This window comes from Notothenia rossii (genome assembly GCF_949606895.1).
Source record: "Notothenia rossii genome assembly, chromosome: 1".
NCBI lineage: Eukaryota > Metazoa > Chordata > Actinopteri > Perciformes > Nototheniidae > Notothenia > Notothenia rossii.
Window position 1 is genome coordinate 22,001,388 of NC_136912.1, and position 21,908 is coordinate 22,023,295.

At 38.1% G+C, this 21,908-nt stretch overlaps 1 protein-coding gene across 1 annotated transcript in view; it reads left to right on the plus strand.

Annotated features, from left to right (window-relative positions):
- Positions 1–11,124, plus strand: part of pcdh7a (protocadherin 7a) — a 44,459-nt gene extending 33,335 nt beyond the window's left edge. The window contains exons 4-5 of the mRNA XM_079690919.1: positions 3,225–3,426; positions 7,062–11,124. Coding sequence (XP_079547045.1) covers positions 3,225–3,426; positions 7,062–7,600 — 741 coding nt within the window. The 3' untranslated portion in view covers positions 7,601–11,124. The remainder of the gene's footprint in view (positions 1–3,224; positions 3,427–7,061) is intronic.
- Positions 11,125–21,908: the final 10,784 nt, after the last annotated feature.

Sequence of the window (21,908 nt, forward strand, 5' to 3'; positions counted from 1 at the left end):
TTCAAAATCCACTTAACGTACCTCAAACTTCAATAATACAATCATTTTTTTCTCAATTTATATTTCATCATTACAATTTATAACAGTAACTACATATTAACTAAACCCTCAAACATATAATTACATAAAAAGTAGAATATTTGCATGTGAGTTGTATTGGAGTAGACGTTTGAAGTACCATAAAATCCAGACTGAAGTTGAAATATCTAATAATGTTGCTTATTATTGTGGTATGATCCTTGCTCACAAGTTTCTAAAGCCTGTAAGTAAAGAAATAAAGGAATCATTTTTAATGTAGATACTTATTTAAAAAAAAAAAATCCTTACCCATTACTTCTCTGGGCAACCATACACCCACCTTCTCCTCTCTGTGCCATTGCCCTTATCTGAAAGAGTGAAAAGGAGGTTGGACTGCTTCGTCTAAACTAAAGCACTAAAAATACATTGGTCTCTCTGAGGAGAGTTAAGATGAAGCCACTGAGATTCCAAGAACCGCTGCTTTTTTATTAGAATCTAATATATCTTCCTCAGTCTTGCTCGTGCTAACAATCTGCTGTTTGAGTCACTTTCTCTCTTCTCTTTTTAATTTAAGCGTCTTGAGAATGGCAGAAGAAGCAAGTGCTCTATTTTAATTCATTAATTTCCCCCTTCCTGCTTAATTAACTTAGCTGTGTTCCTCTTTTCCTCTTTGTCTTGCATGTTCATTAGGTGAAATGTTTAATTTTTCCTTTTATTTTGGGTGTATGGAAAAAAATTGGTTCATTTTGGGCTTTTATGCCAGTCGTCCATCCGTTTCTCTACAGATTATCCTGAGGCGGCATTCCCATCTGAAGTTTTTCCCGCCCTAATCTGCGTCTTCTCTCTGTTCCCTCCGTTCCACACTACACGCTGCATGTTTCAAAGCAAATCTAAATTGAAAGGGTTGTAATTTTGTAACGAGATAAATGGGTATGAGAGGAGATAGGAGGGGTGTTGTATGGAAATAGGCTTTCTGGTGCATAGTGATCCCTTCAGGCCAGACGGAGTCATTTAACTCCCTCTTATATTCTCTCTGCGTGAACTTATTATGGCCTTTTTTTCTCTCCAAACTGGTCTGCTAACTACACTGGGGTGACTTGTGTGTCAGAAGCGCAGCAGGTGTGATGCTCAGTTGGAGAGAATGATTTGATTCGTTAATGAATCACCACCCTTCCACACAGATTGTGTGACACAGACAGTCTGTTAGACCCTCCAGAAAAACGCGGGCTAAAATCCTTGATTATGCGATTAAACATGCAGGGTTTTTATGTGATTTTATGCGTTGAAATTGCGGGAAGTTGCGAAATATGCGGAAAGTTGTGAAAAATAATAGATTTTTTTTTAAATATTGGACTGTCTTATTTATTCTCTCTCACACACAACCTGCCACTAACGTTAAACCCCTTTCCTATTCAATGAAACACATTCAATGTTTATTTATTGTAAAAGCAATTGGGCTATTTTAATATCAAACACACACACACACACACACACACACACACCCCCACACACACACACACACTCCTCCGCCTCATTCTGTTTTCATTTACTCGTTCGTTATCTGACCAGCTTCAATCTTGTAGGCTACTCACTTCATTCTTGTAGCCCTCGAAAGGGTTTTGGAGGTTGATCCCTCGGTGAACGTGAGTTGTTTGGCTTTCTTGTCTGCAGCAGCAGAAAGCATTTTCGAATGTTTGAATGAATCAAAGTGGGTCGTCACCGTCGATTTTCTCGAAGACTTGTGCTCCAACACACAGTTGCACGGGGTGCAGAATAGTTTCCCCCCACTTTCGTGAAAGACATCGGGGTACTGCTTTGCTCGGTCTTTAGTAGAAATGTTCGTCGGTAAACGAGATGGATCAGATTTTTTCATCTTGGTGTTTTCTCTCTCGTGTGAGTTCCACACGTTCACTCTACGGTGTTGTTTACCTTCTGTGATGCGCGAGCTGATGACGTCGCGTCATCATGATCACTACTTCATGTCAAGACGAGTTAACTTTTTTTTTTCTCAAGTTTGTGTGGAAAAATGCGGGGATTATGCGGCCTTTTGATAAATATGCGGCCTTTTAAAACTCTGCGCCATTTTGCTGATTATGCGGTAAATTCTGCGATCGCAGAATCGCCTTTTTCTGGAGGGTCTAGTCTGTCAGTGGTAGATGGGCAGTTGGTTTGTGCTAACAGTGATGGGTGCAGTTTGCCTTTCAAAGCCTCATTGCTGCACTGCATAATAACACAAATAGACGTTTTTGTGTTGTTCTTCAGATACCATTTATATTAAAAAAGTTGTTTTTTTAAGCATTAACAATACAAATTATTAACTGTAAACAAAACCAGTCTTAAAATCAACTGAGCTGAGAGTAAAAGGCAGATGAAGGATGGATTTGTTGTGAACAAATTCTATGAAAAAGACCAAAACCAACAATGCTTAATCCATATTTTAGTAGTCTCCAACTTCCCTATCCTGTCTGTGGCACTCGGCCCAAAGACCATTTGTTCCTTCTGGAGATGCCAGCCATAATATATTTCATTTTAAATACTTTCCTAACAGATGTACACTCTAGTAAAGTTTAGCAAACTTACTGTAACTCAGACAGAAGTAAATAGTGTTGGGAAAAATTCTTTGCTGATGATTAATGCACATTTAGACAATAACTGAGTATTTATACAAATAACCATCCTGTACTCAGTAAGGTGATGTACAGTAGTTGGGCCGGACTATGCATGAACTTGTTTTTTATTGTACTTCATTTTTGATTATTTTTGGCAAATACATGACTCTAGTTTTTAAATATTATATCAAAATGGGTATATCGCAATATATTTAGTTGAGAATAGAAAATAATAAATATCTAATATCTTAAACTGGATTTAGTATTACCCAGCTGTTACTACTGGGCACCAATCCAGATGAAAAATAAGTGTCTTTGGGCCGGCCAGAGGTTTGTAAACATCAGCCATGTCGTCCAGCATTAATCTTAACTGGGATTAAAACCCAACTGGAAACTTTGACGGACCACCGTGATTGGTTGATGACTATTACCCTGCATTGTAGCAGCTAAGCTCATAATCAAGGCGAACACAATCAGATAATCTCAATATGTTTTTGCACACCCCTTCCCACTAGCCTAATCCTCAGATTAAGAATCTCAGATTAGGAATCCAGGATGATTAATCCTATATTGTGTGTGTGTGTGTGTTCTCTGCAGGGGACTCTTCGTCGGGTGACCTTCTCTGTAGTCAGCCAGCCCCAGGACGGAGGTTGCTATGACAGTGGCCTGGAAGACTCGGAGACCCCGAGCAGCAAGAGTTCATCAGGGCCGAGACTGGGAGCCCTGCCTCTGCCCGAGGAAGGCTACGAGCGGACCACACCGGAAGGTAGTGTGGGCGAAGAAGAGCACGTGGAAAATGGTCAGAGCAACACGCACACGCACACGCACACACACACACACACACACACGCACACACACACACACACACACCATAAACAGCCAACTAAATACATTGGATGCATTCAGACTTGTTGTCAAAAGGCTACCAGATACATTCATATGTTGTCTCTATTGTGTGAAAAGCTTAGCTGTGTTTTCATTATACACACATCCTCAATCACGGGCATACACACTCAAAGACTTTGAAACCATGACATGGTGTCAAGGTTTCAGAAACCTTTTCTTTCCTTATATGATGGGAATGTGTTTTATAGAATAAAGAAATTCTCCTGGTTGTGTATGCATGGGCTGCACATATGTTTGTTTGAAAGCCTGTGTGTTTTGTGAAGAGCTTTTTAGAAAAGCTCTTCTGAAAAGCAATATTTGTGCCAGATGCTCATCAGTGGCCTTGCCTTCAGTCCGCACCCCAAATCTTCCCATTCAGCAATACAATTGTGTTTCTACCAGGTCTTTGTCAAGGATGGAGAGAATCCAAAAGGGCTTTTAATTCTCTTCATTTTCTCTCTTTCCTTTGTAAATGCTAATGCAAGAGCTGGAACAACTGAAGCATCGCACCAAGGTCACAGGACCATGAACTTCTGGGGTTAAATGTTGCTTTTTTGCGGACGAGTGAAATCTTGAGGATATTGTAGAGTTTAATAAGTTTTCTTCACGGTCAGATGGAGAGAGGAATTGAACAGATAATTGGCTGTGTTGGTTATAATGATACTGTATAATGATGTGCTTCTTTGGCTGCACATTAATTTACTGCTGCTGCAAATAGGCAACAAAACTGGAATTCGTTTTTAGAATGCAAAATACATATTTAATTTCTGATGTATGAATTCAAATAAAGTAGAATTTAGAAAAACAGACAGTGAAGTTTTTTAGTTGCTCATTAAATGTGTATGGAATGAATTACAAAAAAATCAAACAAAGGATAAAGCAGAGATTAAAAATCCTCTCTGCTCTGCTCTGATTGGTCCAACCTAAGAGTAGATTGATATATATACAAATACTTGTTCTGCTTTGTGAAGGTAATTTAACTGCTTGATGACAACCTCTTTGTGATCCAAACATCGCACATTTAAAATGTATGGGAGCTTTTAATATAGTTGATGGGTTTCTTGTCTGCCATAATTTGAGTTGTTGATCCAGCAGCTGTTATAGTTTTTAAGATGTGCATACACTAAAACCTGTTTATATTTGGAATGCGTGACTTATGTTTTGTAACATGACAACTGCACAATTTCTGCTATTGACAAAGTCACAGTAACCTAATCTGTCATCATTATAAGCCCTGCCTCCGTTTAACGTGATGTCAGTATTGATTTATGAACGACTGGTTTACATAGATCAGTGGTTCTCAACCTGTGGTACGCATACCACTGGTGGTACGCCAGCTCCCGCTAGTGGTACGTGGAGGAATCTGACATATAAAAAATTAATTAAAAAAAGATTAATTAATCTTTTTTTTTATTTTTTTTATTCAAAGGTGGGGTAGGTAATTTTGGAGAAAACAGCTCGAGTGAGCTAGAATTTGAAAATACACAACCGGAAAAAATATCCCACTTCCTTACAGAGCCTTCCACAGATAACGTTTTTTTATGGATTTTTTGTCAAAGCACTTAAGATATTCATTGCTATCGGGATGTTAAGAGCATTCCATGGAATATAACAAAAAGTGTATCTCGAGCCAGTTTCTCAAACTTACCTACCTTTAACCTTTACACATAACACAGACATATAAAATACAGGAAACACAACTAAGTAAACAAAAAGACGAAAAGCAGTCACTACATTGTGCACACTTGGGACATTAAGGTACACTACTTATTACTGCAACAGCAGCTGATGGTAAGGACCTCAGACAACTTCAATTTAAAACAGGCTATAGGGACAAGTGCCATCAGTTTGAGGCTTGATTGAATAACATTAATTAAAAAATAAATCATACTATCAAAATACTACAACAAATGAAAATAAGCTTGAGATAATTGAAACTGTGGTTTAAATTAGTTCTAATAAGCTATTGCTGTTTTTAGATTTAGAAACGAAAACATTTTTTTTATTTTATTTCTGGCGTTGCTAATTACGACCTTACTACCAGCTAACGTTGCAAGCAAGCTAAAGAAAGAAGAAAGCTGAATGATGTTAAAAACGTGGCTCAAAACGGGAGGTATTCGGAAGAGAGGTACAGAGGAGAATATTACCAGCGAAAGTGAACAAGTGAATGAGGAGGAAGACAATCATCAAGCAACGCAAAAGGGATATGCACAGCCGCTGTGATGGAGGAGAGAAGTAACTCAGGAAGAAGGCTCAAATAATGGAAGTTATTAATAATAAATAATAATAATGGAGCGAAGGCTGTGATGAAATAATGGAGCGAAGGCTGTGACCGAGGTCAAACGCTGAAAAAGCACACACTTGTCCTTAATTGTTGTCTTTTTTCTTATCTCTTTTCTTTTTTACTTTATACCACAGAAATGGCAATAGCAAACATCAGCAGACTGAAGATGAGCTATTAGCCCTTAGGCTCATCTGCTCCTGGAGGCTTTCATTATTATTGTGGAACTGAATTCCCAATAGGAAATTTTCTGTTACGATGTAGGTTGTTGCAGGAGGCCTACATTCACACTTTGGTATAGGTCCAGGAAATGACATGTGTGTACAGTTGACATTTGTTGTGTGAGAATAAGTTATTATTTTTGTTCTTTATATTCTCACTTGTGGTGAGTGTGAGAGAGAGTGAGAGAGAGTGAGAGAGTGAGAGTGAGAGAGAGAGTGAGAGAGTGAGAGAGTGAGTGAGAGTGAGTGAGAGAGAGCGAGAGTCAGGGAGAGAGAGAGAGAGAGAGAGAGAGAGAGAGAGAGAGAGAGAGAGAGAGAGAGAGAGAGAGAGAGAGAGAAATACATTTGCCTCCGAGTCCTGCATGGACTGTATTTTAACATTGGTCATATGGTGGTACTTGGAGAGCCAACTATTTTCTCAGGTGGTACTTGGTGTAAAAAGGTTGAGAACCACTGACATAGATAATAACCAGAGGCTTTGACACTTGCCCTTGTTCATCAGTGACTCTGGTGGCTTCATTAACCTTTTGAACCAACACTCATGGGATGTTTTAGGTTCAATATATACCTTTAATGTTTTCTTGCATTCCAAGAAATGAAGACTTGTCACTCAGATTTCTGAATATTTAATTGGCCAGGATGGTTGTTTGTTTTGACCCCACCTTTCACCTCTAAAGTAATGCTGAGCACAGCTGGAATTTTTTAAACACTGTTTTGGAGTGAGCAATTTATATTTTGCTCTTACAGCATTTTTTGTTGCCTTTGTTCTTCTTTTCTTGGGGCAGGGGGTTTCCATTTATTTTTCTTTCGTCTTCCACACCCGATGTTAAACTCATCTCCTTTGATTTATTCGATCTGCTCTCTTTTATTATTTAATGTTCATTTTGTTGGGAATCGTAGAAGCCTAGTTGTTAGGACAAAGGCCCTATAATTGCAACATACTCGGTTCGATTCTAGTTGTTACGTTAGCTTCATGTCATAAAATCTTTAAAGTTTTCTCTCCTTTCAATCCTCTAATCCCTCTTTCTGTCTCTTTCCTGTGTTCAGATGCCAGACAGCTGCCAGACGTAGCCCTGACAGGAAAGTGTACCAGGGAGTGTGATGAGTTTGGCCACTCTGACACTTGTTGGATGCCTGTTCGCACTTCGCCTCGCCAGCGCCAGCGCCATGGCAGCGACCCCCCACGGCTCTCCACTTTTGCCCCTGGTGACGATAATAACAATCTCCGTGGTAACGACCATGAGAGCGACAGTGAGAGTGCTGGCAGTGCGGGGAGCTCAGAACCCGGGGTGGTGGTCAGTGGAGAAGGTCAGAGATTACCCTTAGTCAACGGGGATCCTCTCGGCACCCTGGGTAGTGCAGACCGCAACAGGAACATGGGCGATCACAACCGTAATCTTCTGAACCGCAAGATGACTTCGGCATCCTATGACACATTTAGCAGTGCAGGCTTTGGGAGGCGCCAGCAGGACGAGGAAGGAGGAGAAGGCCAGAACCCAGCTGAGGTCATTCCCCTGACGCGGACAGGAGGGGACTACAAGACCACGTCCTGCCTCACGTTGTCACGCCGAGAGGTCTACCTGTGACAGCCTTGCAATTGAGCTATCATCACCACACTACTCCATTTTCTGAAAAACAGGGAGGGTTAAGGAAAGATGTTTTCTAAAAGCCGTTTATCAAATTGAAACTTTTGGATTCTGGCTATTATTTATAGGCATCCTAACTTAGAAAAGTGATGGACTAACTCTTCAGAAAGCTCTGAATAAGAGTACTTTCTTTAAAAAAAAAAACTGTCTTTTTTAACTACTACTGAAAGTTGCCTTTAGGCAAAGATCCTCTTGTATGTCCACATGGAGGAAGACAAATTCTTCTCTTCTTCTTTGTACCTGAATCAAATGCATGCCTGATCCTCTGCCATAGAGGGATTTGTGTGAAGAAGAGAAAGACTGAGACTGAGTGAATCCTGATGCTTAACATGCCTCAGTTCATATAAAAACTTTAACTGAGGCTACAGCAGGCAAGATTTGAACTCACCTGGTGAATCATCTGCTGAAAACCACTGAGGTCTTATCCAGTCAAATAGATGAAAATAAATAACGGGTCTTCGATTGAGTTATTTTGGATCCAACTCAAATCAATCAAACTCTCAAATTATCATGCCTAATAAACTCTATTGTAACAAGCAAAGATATTAACCAATCAAACAGCTTATCCCGTGAGAACCTTAACAAGTCTTAAAAAAGTATTGAAGAACTGACAAAAGTGTGTCACTGTACAGTTATATTGTAGAAAAACTTGCTGATCTCTTAAATCAGGTATCTTTAAAAACAAATGATTCAGAACAAACTGCAACAATGTGAAAATGCCTTTTTTTTATGGCAGTCAAATGTAACCATTCAGAATCCAAGGTTCCCATAGTGTCAGTAGTGCCACTGAATTCCGGCGTGTGTGAAAATATGTCTTCATTATTTTTGCCTTTACACCCAGTCTGTATGTATATATTGTATGTGTGTATTTGATAAGATGGCAGTGTTGTTCCTTGCCACTGGCCACCGTTTCAGAGTAGACTGAGGTGCTGTGTCCATTATACGCCTACAGCATCCAAACAGTGTTCCTCTATCATAACTGTTCTTTCGCACACACACATGCACACACATTATACACATGCCGCATGGACGCACTTACACATACACACAGACCTAAGCATGACAACACAAACTCATACAGTGCATTTACAGAATGTGAACATGCATAGCGCCACAGATTATGACATGATTCAGTGGCTGTGAAACATAGACTATATAATAACTTGCATTAACTTTCATTCAGAAAACATTAGGCACACACACACACACACACATACATCATATTAAGTAGAGAGACAAATTCATTTAAGGATTTGCGCAATGCTCGATTCATATGCACTGTGTGTATGTGCTCTTAATCATAATTTTTTTACATATTGCCTCATTAAACTAGCCGTAGCATTTTGCCTGCTCCCCCCAGCAAGTATTTAAACATGAAATGTATTTAAATAATGACTCATCTCTCTGACTGATGTGTGGGGATACATTAAAGGGAATTTTAATACATGTCATCTACTGTATGTAATGATACTGTAAGTAGGACTAATAGAAAAACCAAATTTCTTTAGGAAAAAAAAGGAAATGTAAAAACTGCATGAAAGAAAGATAATACCTTTTTTTCTCTCTTTTCTAAACCATACGCCTTTTGGATACCACGCCTATTTGGATACATCTGTATTTTATGTACGTGCCCACGGGGAAATGGAGATAATGATGGCAGCAAGTGAGTTAGTTTCAGTGGATTAAAATGCTCCTACTTTATCATGAGAGTGAGTTTTGGGTAACCTTGGGCCATTCTCTCAGCTCCCATGGCTTGCAGTTGGCACAATGTGTCCCGCAGGCTCTAACAAAAAGGAACACAACGTAATGGCAGCGCAGAGTTGGCTGTACTCTTTGCACCGCACAGTGCCGACCTGAACACGCCCTTGCCGCTGTGCTGAACTGCACAGATAACAGACTCCTTCACATTCGTCCTCCTCGCAGCAACCGCACGACTGCAGACACACTCTGCTGCACGGGGCTGAGGAGTGGGTGTGGATCAAGGCCAGCACATCTTAATTCCCATCATCAGTGTGTGGTTCAGTAGTGTGATAGGAATAATAGGGTTAGGTCGTCCCTGTGGTCTTAATGAGTTTCTTTTCTCCTCTCTTCTCCTCCCTTTATCTGCACTGATCTCATTAATGTTCGGATTTGGCGAATGTAACACTGCTGGAAATTGCCAGTAAGCGTGTCTCTTCATTTTACCGGTTGTTATGGATCAGATAAGACGAAAGAGACATGCTTGCGCTTGATGTGCTACAATTGAGTTCACAGATCCTTGTAGAGCAAAGAATTAGTCAGAAAGGAGAGTAACACTCAGGTAAGATGTGCGACAATGTTCCACTTGTTAACTAACTACACTGTTGCTGCTTGACTGTCCCCTCACTGAAAGGTAACCATGTGGTAACAGTGAAGTAGGGAGTCTTCCTTTTACAACGGTAATCATCCTAAGAAAGGGGTGTGTTCATGTGCGTGATTACACTTTGTATACCTGTATATACCTTGAACTTTACAACTCTGTGAATGACTCCCTTTAGCTTGTTTAAGGCCACTGATGTGCTTACTCCCTAAGCTTTCATTACCCCCAAATCCCCAACATAGCTGTTTACTGAGCTCTGTTACTGATGGACTGTGCTGAAGAACTTAAAGCCTAACGCATGGAGTTAATCTGTTGAAAAGGGTTTGGTGAATACAAACACAGCTTCCTCTGCTTCTGCACAGCTTCTTACTCTGAGAAACAGAAGGACACATGCTCTTTCTCTGGGAGAAAGAGTGGCGATAAGGGTTTCTCCATCCCTTGGAGGCGAGAAATGTCCTGAAAAACTAACGTCCATTTAGTACGTTTTGGACAGAGACTCCTGACACAGCCCTGCCTTCTCAAAGTGGCAGATATTTCAACAAACTGCTGTTTTATGGCGGTTCCATTATGGCACCTTTCAAACCTTCCCATCAAGATTCAAGGGAACTTGCTGTACATGAATCTGTGTGAGTGTGTATCTTTTTTTATACTGCACGTTTAAACATGAATATCTTTCAGTCTACTGCAAAACAGAGAGGGGAGACATACAGAGAGGAGCGTAACTCGGAGATGTATCACCTACTAATCGGGACATTTTGAAAAAAAAAGACACTTTGGCGCAAATCATGTAACTGTCATCCCCTCATGCTGTTAACCTTATAGCCATGTACAGATAAAACTACACTGTAGAACAGACAACTGGAAACCATAACAGACAATGGCATGCCTAAGGTCTTCAAATCTGCACTTGAGAAAAAATTAGAAAAAAATGTTATTTTTATTTTCCTCTTCTTTGTTTTCTTTTCTTAAGGGGCTGGCTCTGTTTTTTGCTGCTCCCTTCCTGTAATTACATAATGAACTAATTGCATTTGCTATGACGAGGAAGGTGAAGAGATGCCGATGTATGGTTTGGTATGAGGAAGAATCGTGTAAAAGTTTGACTTTGACATTAAAAACTTCAAACACTCTTGTTTGTCTGTTAACTTAACGAAAAGGGGGGTTTCTCACCGTAAATACGAGTTATACAATGGTTGGGATACTCAACAACTTAAACCAAATATTTGCCTCAAGAACATCAGTTGACACAGAAATCTTTCTCCCAGCATAACATTTTTCATCTACCGACTAGCTTTAAAGGATCTGCAAGCATCCAGAACAATAGCAATCTATCAACATTATCAACTTGATGGAAAGTTACAGGAACTCATATTGATAATTGCCATTTGTAATTGGAAGTGACCTTAGGGCACCTTATTAGAAAGTGGCAACAAAATGTTGAGAAAAAGATCTTCACTCAAGGTTAACTTGCTTGCTTTTTCAGGAGCTCTTGAGTGTATATGTACAAACTTACAATTCCATTTTAATTGAACAAACTGCATTTGACTGAGGACCATATGATTCGGTTGTAAGCTCTAGAACAAGTGACAGATTTTTTTTTACATCTTCTGTTTCCAAGGTCAAGAATAAAGTGGTAAGCTTCCTTTGTTAAACAGTGTAAAGCCCAAACCACAGGACAACATCCTTCCACTGAGCAGAATGAAACCATGATACTCTTGTTTTAATGTGTAATGTCAACTTGCACCTGACTGATGCTGACAAAAATATATATGTCAAAAAACGCACACAATAACTTTATCTTTAAAAAGGCAAATTGTCTTAACTGGATTGTGCTGCAAAAGATGTAGAGGGCAATTTGCACTTAGACTTATCAGAAAATGCTTCAGAGGTGTTAACTGCTGCAAAGATTAGTGTGAAGGACTAAAGATGGTAAAGAAAAAAAACCTAACCCTATTGTTCAGCAACACTGACACCATGTGGTCATGAATCAGTAATAAATGTGTTTCTGGCAGTGCACATGGTCATACTGTAGCATGGTATCACCCGTTCTTTGTTTCAAAATTATTTTGGCCATATGAAAATTTGAATATGAAAAGCAGACAGACAAGGATTTCGTTTATCAAAAGATACTTTCAAAACTAGAACCAAAATTGAAGAGCTATAAATAGGCTTATATTTGTATGTTCAGTACAAGGCAATTTCTTTGGGCTTAGCAAAGCTGACAGCTGGAAGATACAACTGTCAATTTAATTTATAGCCATCTGGAAAATAATCATTCATGAGTAGAGTAAATCCTGGGAAATTGTGATGAAGCTGTGGCTGCCTCAGTGGTTTGGATGCATCAAACATATAGAGATACATTATTCAAAAGGCTGATAAGCAATCATTCATTTTATGTATAGCATAAACAACACTACAAATACTACCAACACAACACACATGTTTAAATGTTTGATTACCGTATTATTTTTCAACAACAAACTAGTACTTGTCCAGAGACCCATGTTGACCAACTTCCACGTACCTATTAGAGCTTTCAAACCATTTTCACCTTAATATCCACACAGCAGGTTTAATTAATGTTTCAGTTGTTGAATTAGTTTTTATCATCTGGTAGGGTTTAGTGAACATGTCAATGTATGGCCTTCAAGGTCATACAATTGTGTATCTTTATTATTTGCAATTAGTGTTATCCAATGTACTGAAATGCCAGCATGTGTCACAACCAATGAAAAACTGTTTTTAACTGAAATGATGAATTACTGACCGCAGTATGAGGTCTTCAGAAAAGAACAGTCCACACATCACATTTCCAGAACGACCAATTGTCTGCATCCTGCAATAAAGCCATAAAAAGACACATAAAAGAAAAATCATTAAATCATACAATAAAAAGGTATTAGCAACCTTTTCCGAAACATCGGAAGCATCAGGTATCATATCAATCAACTTCTCGTTGTAAGTCATCACATATAAGTGCCGACCATAAAGGGCTTTGTAAATAAATCACACCGTTCCGAGAGATAAATGGACAAGGAGTTGTCTACACCGTAAAGACAAGGATGTCAGTTTCTTTGAACTCTTGATTAAATTCCAGGGATAGACCCAGTGGATGTGCATTTTATGGATTTGTTAAAGATAAAGGAAAATGTTGTGAGGTAGGCGCGCGGTGAGGTAAACCGCACAATGTTACCCTTCTCATACACACTGTCCAGTATATCAAATGCTCTTTGGAGTTCTCAGATGCTTTTAGGGGCTTAAGAAAACCCATTTTTCTTAGTGGAAGAAAGCTGAAGTGAATTGCCTTTACAAGCAGAATAAGAGGGCTCATAGCTTCAAAGTGAAAAGATACAATCATGTAATGTGTTTTCTGATGTTCAGTAAGTTAACATCTCTAGCAGAGTGCTGCAAATTCCACACCAAAGAAACATTTAGCATCACTGCAGCTGTGTATTACTGTAAGCCCTGCAGATGTGATGAACTCGGTCAGTGCTTTGTTCCTCTGTTCAGGAAAGCCTTGCAGCAGAGCTGTAAACATTTCTATCCGATGCGCAGGCAGTTGAAATGAGATTTGATCCCTTTTCCTCTGTAGGCTGTCATTTATGTCCCTTCATCTTTTCATGGTCAGCTTGAACTTCTCACAACTCTGTATTTCTTGAAAAGTAGCATAAAATAGATAAAAGCGAATTTCACATGAAAGCATTTCTCTGAATTAAATATTCATCGGCTTACAACTACATACATAAAGAGAAGAAATGTTGCAATCAAAATTAAGTTGTCTGCATATTCTTCATCGTTTAAGAGGTGAGAACCCTGGCTGTTGAGTATAAAAGATTATTTCACAGAAATACACTCAACTCAGCCGTCTCTCGCGTTTGCCTGGTCAAATGAGCAGCTCTTCATTTTTGAGTACGCGATTTACCGTGCCTTTATACGGTAATCGCTGAGAAGCGGCACTGACGCAGTACAAGAGTAAAAGAATGCATGTTTTTTCTGCTTTATCTGCGATACAAATAACTTGTACCATAAGTTATTTTAAAAACTGACAGTTTGACTCAGTCCTAGTTTGACTGCTACCACAAATACAAAGAAGTACTTTTACTGTGTACTTTTTGAATACTCTGTCAAACTCCCCTCCTGAGTACAATAATGCATGTTTTCTGTTATATTTGTTGAGGGATAAAAGGATGTTTTGCTATAAGTTCTACATGGAATTGGTACTGTTGTACTCAGTACTACTTGGACTACTACCATAAGTACAATCAAGTATTTTCACTGTGTACTTTTTGAGTAATTCTTTGTCAAACTCCCCTCCTGCATACACTAATGCATGTATTATGCGATCTTTGATGAGAAACAATATTTTTTTTGCTATAAGTTCTACATGGAATTGGTACTGTTGTACCCAGTACTACTTGGACTACTACCATAAGTACAAACAAGTATTTTTACTGTGTACTTGGTGAGTAAACCCCTGTCAAACTCCCCTCCTGAGTACAATAATGTCTCTAAAGACTTTCCAAAGTGTAACAATGCTGCTTCTGGAATACTGATCTAGTGGATCTAGTGTTCATATCATGTGTCTATCCTCTTAAAATACTCTGTCCAACATTGTCAGTATTTTGAAGAACATTTTTCTAACGACTATTATATATCAGAATCAGAAACATGTTTATTACCAGGTAGGTTTACACGTACGAGGAATTTGACTTGGTGTTGTGGTAAAAACATAAAAGTAAAACATAAATTTGAAACACAGAGAAATAGAAAAAAAAAATGTTTAAATAATACAAGTAAAGTAAAAAAATATAACAAAAAACATAATTTACATTGCAATGGAATGGAATATAAAAGGAATAAAATATGGAATAAAAATTGACAGTAATACAAAAATAAAAACAGATTTCATTTCATTTAATCGTTTATTTGTACAATGCACATTAATGGACACTCAAGACAAATAATGCTTCAAATGTAAATATGCCGGATTTTAGCTTTGAGCTCATTTCCACCCGCAGTCCCTCAAATACAACATATAAGAACATGACATTTATATACATAGCAAAAATAAATACATGATATGCAAAAAGAGCAAGAGCAGCATACTGTATACAAGTATTTACCACATGGCAGTACAATGTAGCAGCTATGATATATAAAGTGCAAGAGAAGATACAAGAGCTACCTAAAGTGCAAGAGGAGATAGCCCTGTGTTAAAGTGCAGCGGTGATTGCACGTCTGGTTGTTTCTCAACCATTCTTTGAGTTGACCTTTAAAACTATTGAGAGTGGAACAATCCCGTATCTCAGTTGGGAGGCTATTCCACCTTTAATGGAGGGTACATTTTGTCCAAAAGTGGTCCGTCTGCGGTGGACTTCACAGTCTCCTCTGGTTTCTGACCTAGTGCAGCGTCCAGTGTGTCTTTTGTGGATGAATTCCCCTAAGGGAGGGGGGCCAGTCCATGTAAACATTTATAAAAAAAAGCACATACTTTTAAAAGATAGCAAATACATGAATTATTGCACTCAGGAGGGTTTGACAGAGGATTACTCAAAAAGTATACTGTAAAAATACTTAATTGTACTTGTGGTAGTAGTCCAAGTAGTACTGAGTACAACAGTACCAATTTCATGTAGAACTTATAGCAAGAAATCATTTTATCTCTCATCAAAGATTGCAGAAAATATGCATTATTGTACTCGTGAGGGGAGTTTGACAGGGGATTACTCAAAAAGTACACAGTAAAAATACTTGATTGTACTTGTAGTAGTAGTCCAAGTAGTACTGAGTACAACAGTACCAATTTTATTAAGAACTTATTGCAAAGAATCCTTTTATCCCTCAACAAATATAGCAAATACATGAATTATTGTACTCGGGAGGGGAGTTTGACAGAGGATTACTCAAACATTACAGAGTAAAAATACTTGATTGTACTTATGGTAGTAGTCCAAGTAGTACTGAGTACAACAGTACCAATTTCATGTAGAACTTATAGCAAGAAATCATTTTATCTCTCATCAAAGATTTCAGAAAATATGCATTATTGTACTCGTGAGGGGAGTTTGACAGGGGATTACTCAAAAAGTACACAGTAAAAATACTTGATTGTACTTGTAGTAGTAGTCCAAGTAGTACTGAGTACAACATTACTAATTGTATTAAGAACTTATGGCTAAAAATCATTTTATCCCTCATCAAATATAGCAGAAGTGACTTGAATTTGTTCTCAGGAGGGGAGTTTGATAGAGAATAACTGAAAAAGAACACAGTAAAAGGATTTCATTTTATTGTTGGTAGCAGTCAAACTAGTACTGAGTCCAACAGTGTCAGTTTTATTAAGAACTTATGGTAAAACATATTTTTATCGAAAAAAACGAAGAGCTGCTCATTTGACCAAGCAAACGCGAGAGATGGCTGAGTTGACCGCAGTCTTGGCTCTTCCTTTCACTCGAAAATGCCAGATTAAATAGTGACACTGCTTACTGTAATGTGGGACATCTTCATAGGCCTTATTAAGGCTAGTTTAGAGGGTTATTCAGATATCCTGTTATAGAGGGAATAGGAAGCGACTCTTGGTGCATTTCCCTACCAATCAGGGTTTAACAGTGGCCATTATTAAGGGCTTAAGTGAGGTAGGGAATTGCAAACCTGGGCATCATTCCTGATTTAGTGCCAATCTCCTTTCAGGCGATATTTTCTACCAGAAACTCTCGTCTGGTCAAAACCTTTCTGATTCAGGGGGACTTTTACTATTCTGAAACTAATCGAAATTATTACCTTTCCACTAGGATCAATGCATCTTATCATTATAGTTATGGCAACCACATACTGTAAAGAATTTCAAATAAAAAAACAACACATGTTGGCGGAGTTCTAACATGACCATATTCATTGCCCACATGGAGCTAAATAAAGCTGAGGCTAACTTAACAAACAATTAAGACATTTAGTACCGTACAAAAACGAATTGAGGTAGAAAAGACGATCTGCATTATAGTCATACAACATAGACAAACCTTGTTCCTCTTGGGGTAGGCTACTGCTGATCCATTAAATGCCTCGATCCGTGTTTAAATATCGCCGAATTTCTTCAACATTTCCCACTTGTTTCCACTGTGCAAGCAGTTGAAACGTCAGGCCAATTCCCTAAGAGCTGCCTTCAAAATAAAAGCCTATCATTATCAAAACGGGAAATAAGCCACATTTAGTTTAAAATAGATGTAGGCTACCTAATGCACAAAAAAGACAACAAAAACGTCTGTCCAACAGGGCTATCTTGCTTCTTTTTTTTAATGAAAAAAATGTAATTCTTTATTTACACAGTTATAGGGTAATAATAACATAGAATATGTTCAACATCAACAGATATCTCCCCTTTTTCAGTTGTAACTTTTCATTTGTGTTCTTCTTATCGTGTCCACAAGGCAGTCAGTTACAGGGCTTGGTTAGATGTGGTTCAGCCACATCTGAACACATTGCTGTCCCTTCTCATTAAACTCTGCCAAGTCCGATGTTGTGCAGGGTTGCTCCAGCAGGGGGCATATCAGGAGATGCATGTTTAATTTGTGTTGAAACGTGTTTTTGTTCTAAAGGACTTTTACAATGAAAAACAATACGATTATCAATTTGGTGAATTTAATAGCAAGTATTAAACCTAATTGTATCTATGTAATGGGGTTTTGAGACAGCAACACTTACTCCCTTCCACTCATTAATCGGAATATTATATTTCCAGAATCACACATTTTTACAATGAGGTTGCAGATTTAGTCTAAAGGTGTCATTGTACATTTGGAATTTGGAATTGTTTTATTAATTAAAATTAGTGGATTATAAGAAATTACTGTCTATTTCATCATTCAATAGTAATCCACCTCTGTGCTATGTATTGGTCTATTGTGCTCTCTGCATTTCCCATTTATGGTTTAATTCTCTGTCCTCACAGATAAACCTGAGAATGTGGTCATAAGCAATAAATACCCAAATGTGTGTGTGTGTGTGTGTGTGTGTGTGTGTGTGTGTGTGTGTGTGTGTGTGTGTGTGTGTGTGTGTGTGTGTGTGTGTGTGTGTGTGTGTGCGTGTGTGCGTGTGAGTGTGTGTGTGTGTGCGTGAGTGCGTGCGTGCGTGCGTGCGTGCGTGCGTGCGTGCGTGCGTGCACCTATTACTGTAACAGTCCATGGCACTGATTTGTGATTTGCTGTTTCTAGTGGTTGCTGACCTGCTGATTGTCAGATAGTTGACCGTTTATGGCTTGTAAAAGTCAAAATATCACACTGTTGTTCCACACTCATGTTGTTTATCACAATGAGTGCAGCTTCTCAGCTATTATGCTGTTTAACTATTAAGGCTGTTATTTTGAAACCTCTATCAATCATTTAATTTCAGGAGTAAGTGGGATGATTCGCTTGGCATGAATCACCTTCACTAAACTCTGACAAATAAAAATGGCTCTTTATAACCCTTGATCTAAATCAATATCCAAGAGCTCAAACGTGTCAGGTTCACCTATGTCACGTCAAAGAAGCCAGTAAAATGTGTGAATGTGGCCTGAATCTTTATCTACTCTAAGCTTGCTTTAAAAACAGGCTTGACCTTTTAACAAAGCTCAACATGGACACCAGCTGGACAAAGGGAGTGTTGCAGCCTGAACATCATGCAGTGTGTTAGAGGTCCCCCTGTTGACTTAAATGATATCAATATTAATATAGTTTATGGCCTGCTGTGAAAAATGTAATACATGTAACAGGTAAAGAGAGTTTACAATGTTTTATGATTAGTCCAACTACAGAAAGTCAAACCATTATCTCTTATTGAAGTAAGCCCAGAAAATCTATACAAATACAGTAGACTAATCTACAATGCAACAGATATTATAATTATAGAACCAGCTCTAAAAAGCTAATTGTCTCTAAAAATGAACCAAAAATGTAATGTTGACAGTGCAAAATAAATTGTCCATGATATTTTCCCATAAGATGACTATCAAATAAGATAAGATAATCCTTAATTAGTCCCAAAGCGGGTGCATTTTCCAAATCCATTAAATAACTATTGAAAGCCAAAAGACATTACAAATTACGCCTAAATTCTAACATTATTTTTAGCTTTTGATTGGTTCTTACTCACAATGTGGGAGAGTAAGACAAAGAATAGTGAATATTTTTCTGTTTATTGCATAGATGGATGCACCTCAGATTTGCACAGCTGAGGGAGACGAACGGCACAGCTGGTTGAGCTCTCTGTTATTCCCAAAACATCAGACTGCTCCTTTCAAGGGACAGGAAGTATCTGGCTTGTTATGGCATCTGTTCAGATTTCTGTATACCCTAACACACTCACAGACTCTCTTTTCCACTGTTTTCTATTTTTGTAATTTCATGACCTGCTACATAAAACGCAAAATCTCTTTGTTTTTCTCCCAGAGCATATGGCAGTGGCAGAATGAAGGTCTCTGTTGGTCTCTGTGAAGGTGATGTTGTCTGGATCATTTCACCTGGATTAGACACCAGAAAATGCTCTTTTCACAAAACCGGTGTGTATGTTATGCACTGGGAAAAAATACTAGTAGTAATGTCAAACTGTGCTACAACTACTCCGCTTTGAATATTTTAACGTTTTGTAATGTTTTTGGAGCACTACACATGACTTGGTTTAGAAGTCTTAGATTTCAGATTCATCCATCCAATGCTGAAAACAATTTCTGATGTTAAGGTATACAGATAGAAATTACACATCTTATCATGCCCTTTTAGTTATTTTTATTCAGATGTTTATCTTTAAATAAACCTTGAAGTGTGTTGCAGTTAATGAAAATGTGCATGTATAGCTATAGAACTTTCCCATGAAGGGTGTTATAATAAGCAAATAAAAACACGATTTCTGAACCAAGTCGTCTACAAAGAGTTTTCCTTTGAGAAAACACTCTACTGCTGCCAATCTCCGCCAGATGAGACATGATAATTAAGTGAAGTAAAGCTGTGAAGTTGTTTTTGTCAGGAACTACAATAAAGGGAAGTATTCCTTTGAGACCACATATGGGTTTGGATATAAGACAGATGCAGCACCTACAAATATACAGTGTTCTGAAACATTGAAAGTGAAAGCACTTTCAGATGATTACAAGCTCACTTATACAGTATATAACAACACTTCCTGGTATGTCTTGGTATATGAGATCCACTAATGTCACAAGACTGCAATTTTCAGTGCACTTGAGACAATTTGCGGTAAGATGTTGATACAATATAAGTGAAAATGTGGTCTCATGGGGATCAGGCCTATCACAAGCTCCAGACTGGTGCAACACACATGATGACCTTTTTGACAACAACAACAGTGCTTTTTTTATCATCATCAGGTGTTTACGAATTAATAAAACCAATATTTATTTATCACTATTGATGGCAGACCTCATATTTCTATTAAACAACATTTATATGCAGGCATAACTGGTACCTACTTATTGCTGCTGGCTGAAAGAAAAAAAAAAGACTTCAACTCTCCAGCAAACCTAACTCATTTCCAACAGGCTGAAAAATGTGATTGCTAACTGCCTGTCTACACACTTAGCAATATTGTTAGCTTTTACAAAGTCCTAACACATTTCATGTCACAGTAAAAACTATAGAATTAAAATCACATGCTTGCTGGGCTACATTGACCATTTATTGTATGACTGCCATTAGCAAGTATGTGAATTTCTAATGATAATTGGTCAGCCCTAGTAGTATATATACTTAATAGTCTCCTGAGCTGTCACCACCATAATAAAATACAGTAAAACTGCATTGTCATGTCATCTCAATTTTATAGAAAACATCATTGAAGTTTGGCAATTAGTTTGAAAGACACAGTGTCAGACTGACTAACTTCAAAAAGCACTACAACTGTTAAATCAAAGATGATTCAGATTACTTTTTTATCTCAAGCTCTCTAGTGATCGTTCAGCCTTACGCCATTGCAGATATTGACCATAATATTCAAGCTGGAGGAAAAAGGAAGAAATGACAAATGGTGCCTCTCTACTTCCTTGTTCTGTCCATTCATTCCCGAACAAAAGATCCCACAAAAAATCATTGACGTCTTTTTTTAAATTTGATTTTTAGAATGATTTTCTGAGTTATCAACAGACCTAAATTCATTGCCACAGCTTTTATAAAGTAAATACAGCACTCATGAAACCCTTTGCGCTGCCTGCCTCCTTTTATGTGCCTACTCCATAAACTGATACAGTGTCTGAAATCACTCCAGAACATCCGTTTAATTTCCCTTTATGGGTTCTATTTAACAATTCATTCATTTTCCTTTCAATTTACCATCTTTCCGTTCCCTCTCCCAAGAGAGAAATACATGTATTGCAACAAGCATTTATAATGTCATTAGAGACCGCATTCAATCATAATCCATGACACATTTTTTATTTCATCCATATGTAGTAAGTAATATATTTATGACTTTAGATATTTGTGTGCTCATTCGTGTTTAGGTTAAGATAAATATTTTTCCATTTTTGCTCCTTTTTATGTGTTAGGGTATTTTTGCTTTAATGCTGTTATGGTAATTTGTCTAAATCATCTCACCTTCATATGAACTGAAACCATCAGGGAGCTTGTAATTGAACTGCAACCTGATGATGCAGAACACCATCCATACAAACTCCCTGTAGATTTGATTTGATAGAGTTAATTGTTTTATTCCGTTGTACTATATATACAAATCGATTCCTGCGCACTAACGCAATTAATGTGCAACCCTTAAGTCACCTGATTACCCTTTAAACTAACTGAACCCCTTGCAAATTCAAACAGACATCATTTATAAGTGCACACTTGTTGTGACAGCTACATTCAGCAAACAGAGACAGACCTGTGACACATATATAAATCATGTTAAGTTGGCAGTAAACTCAGA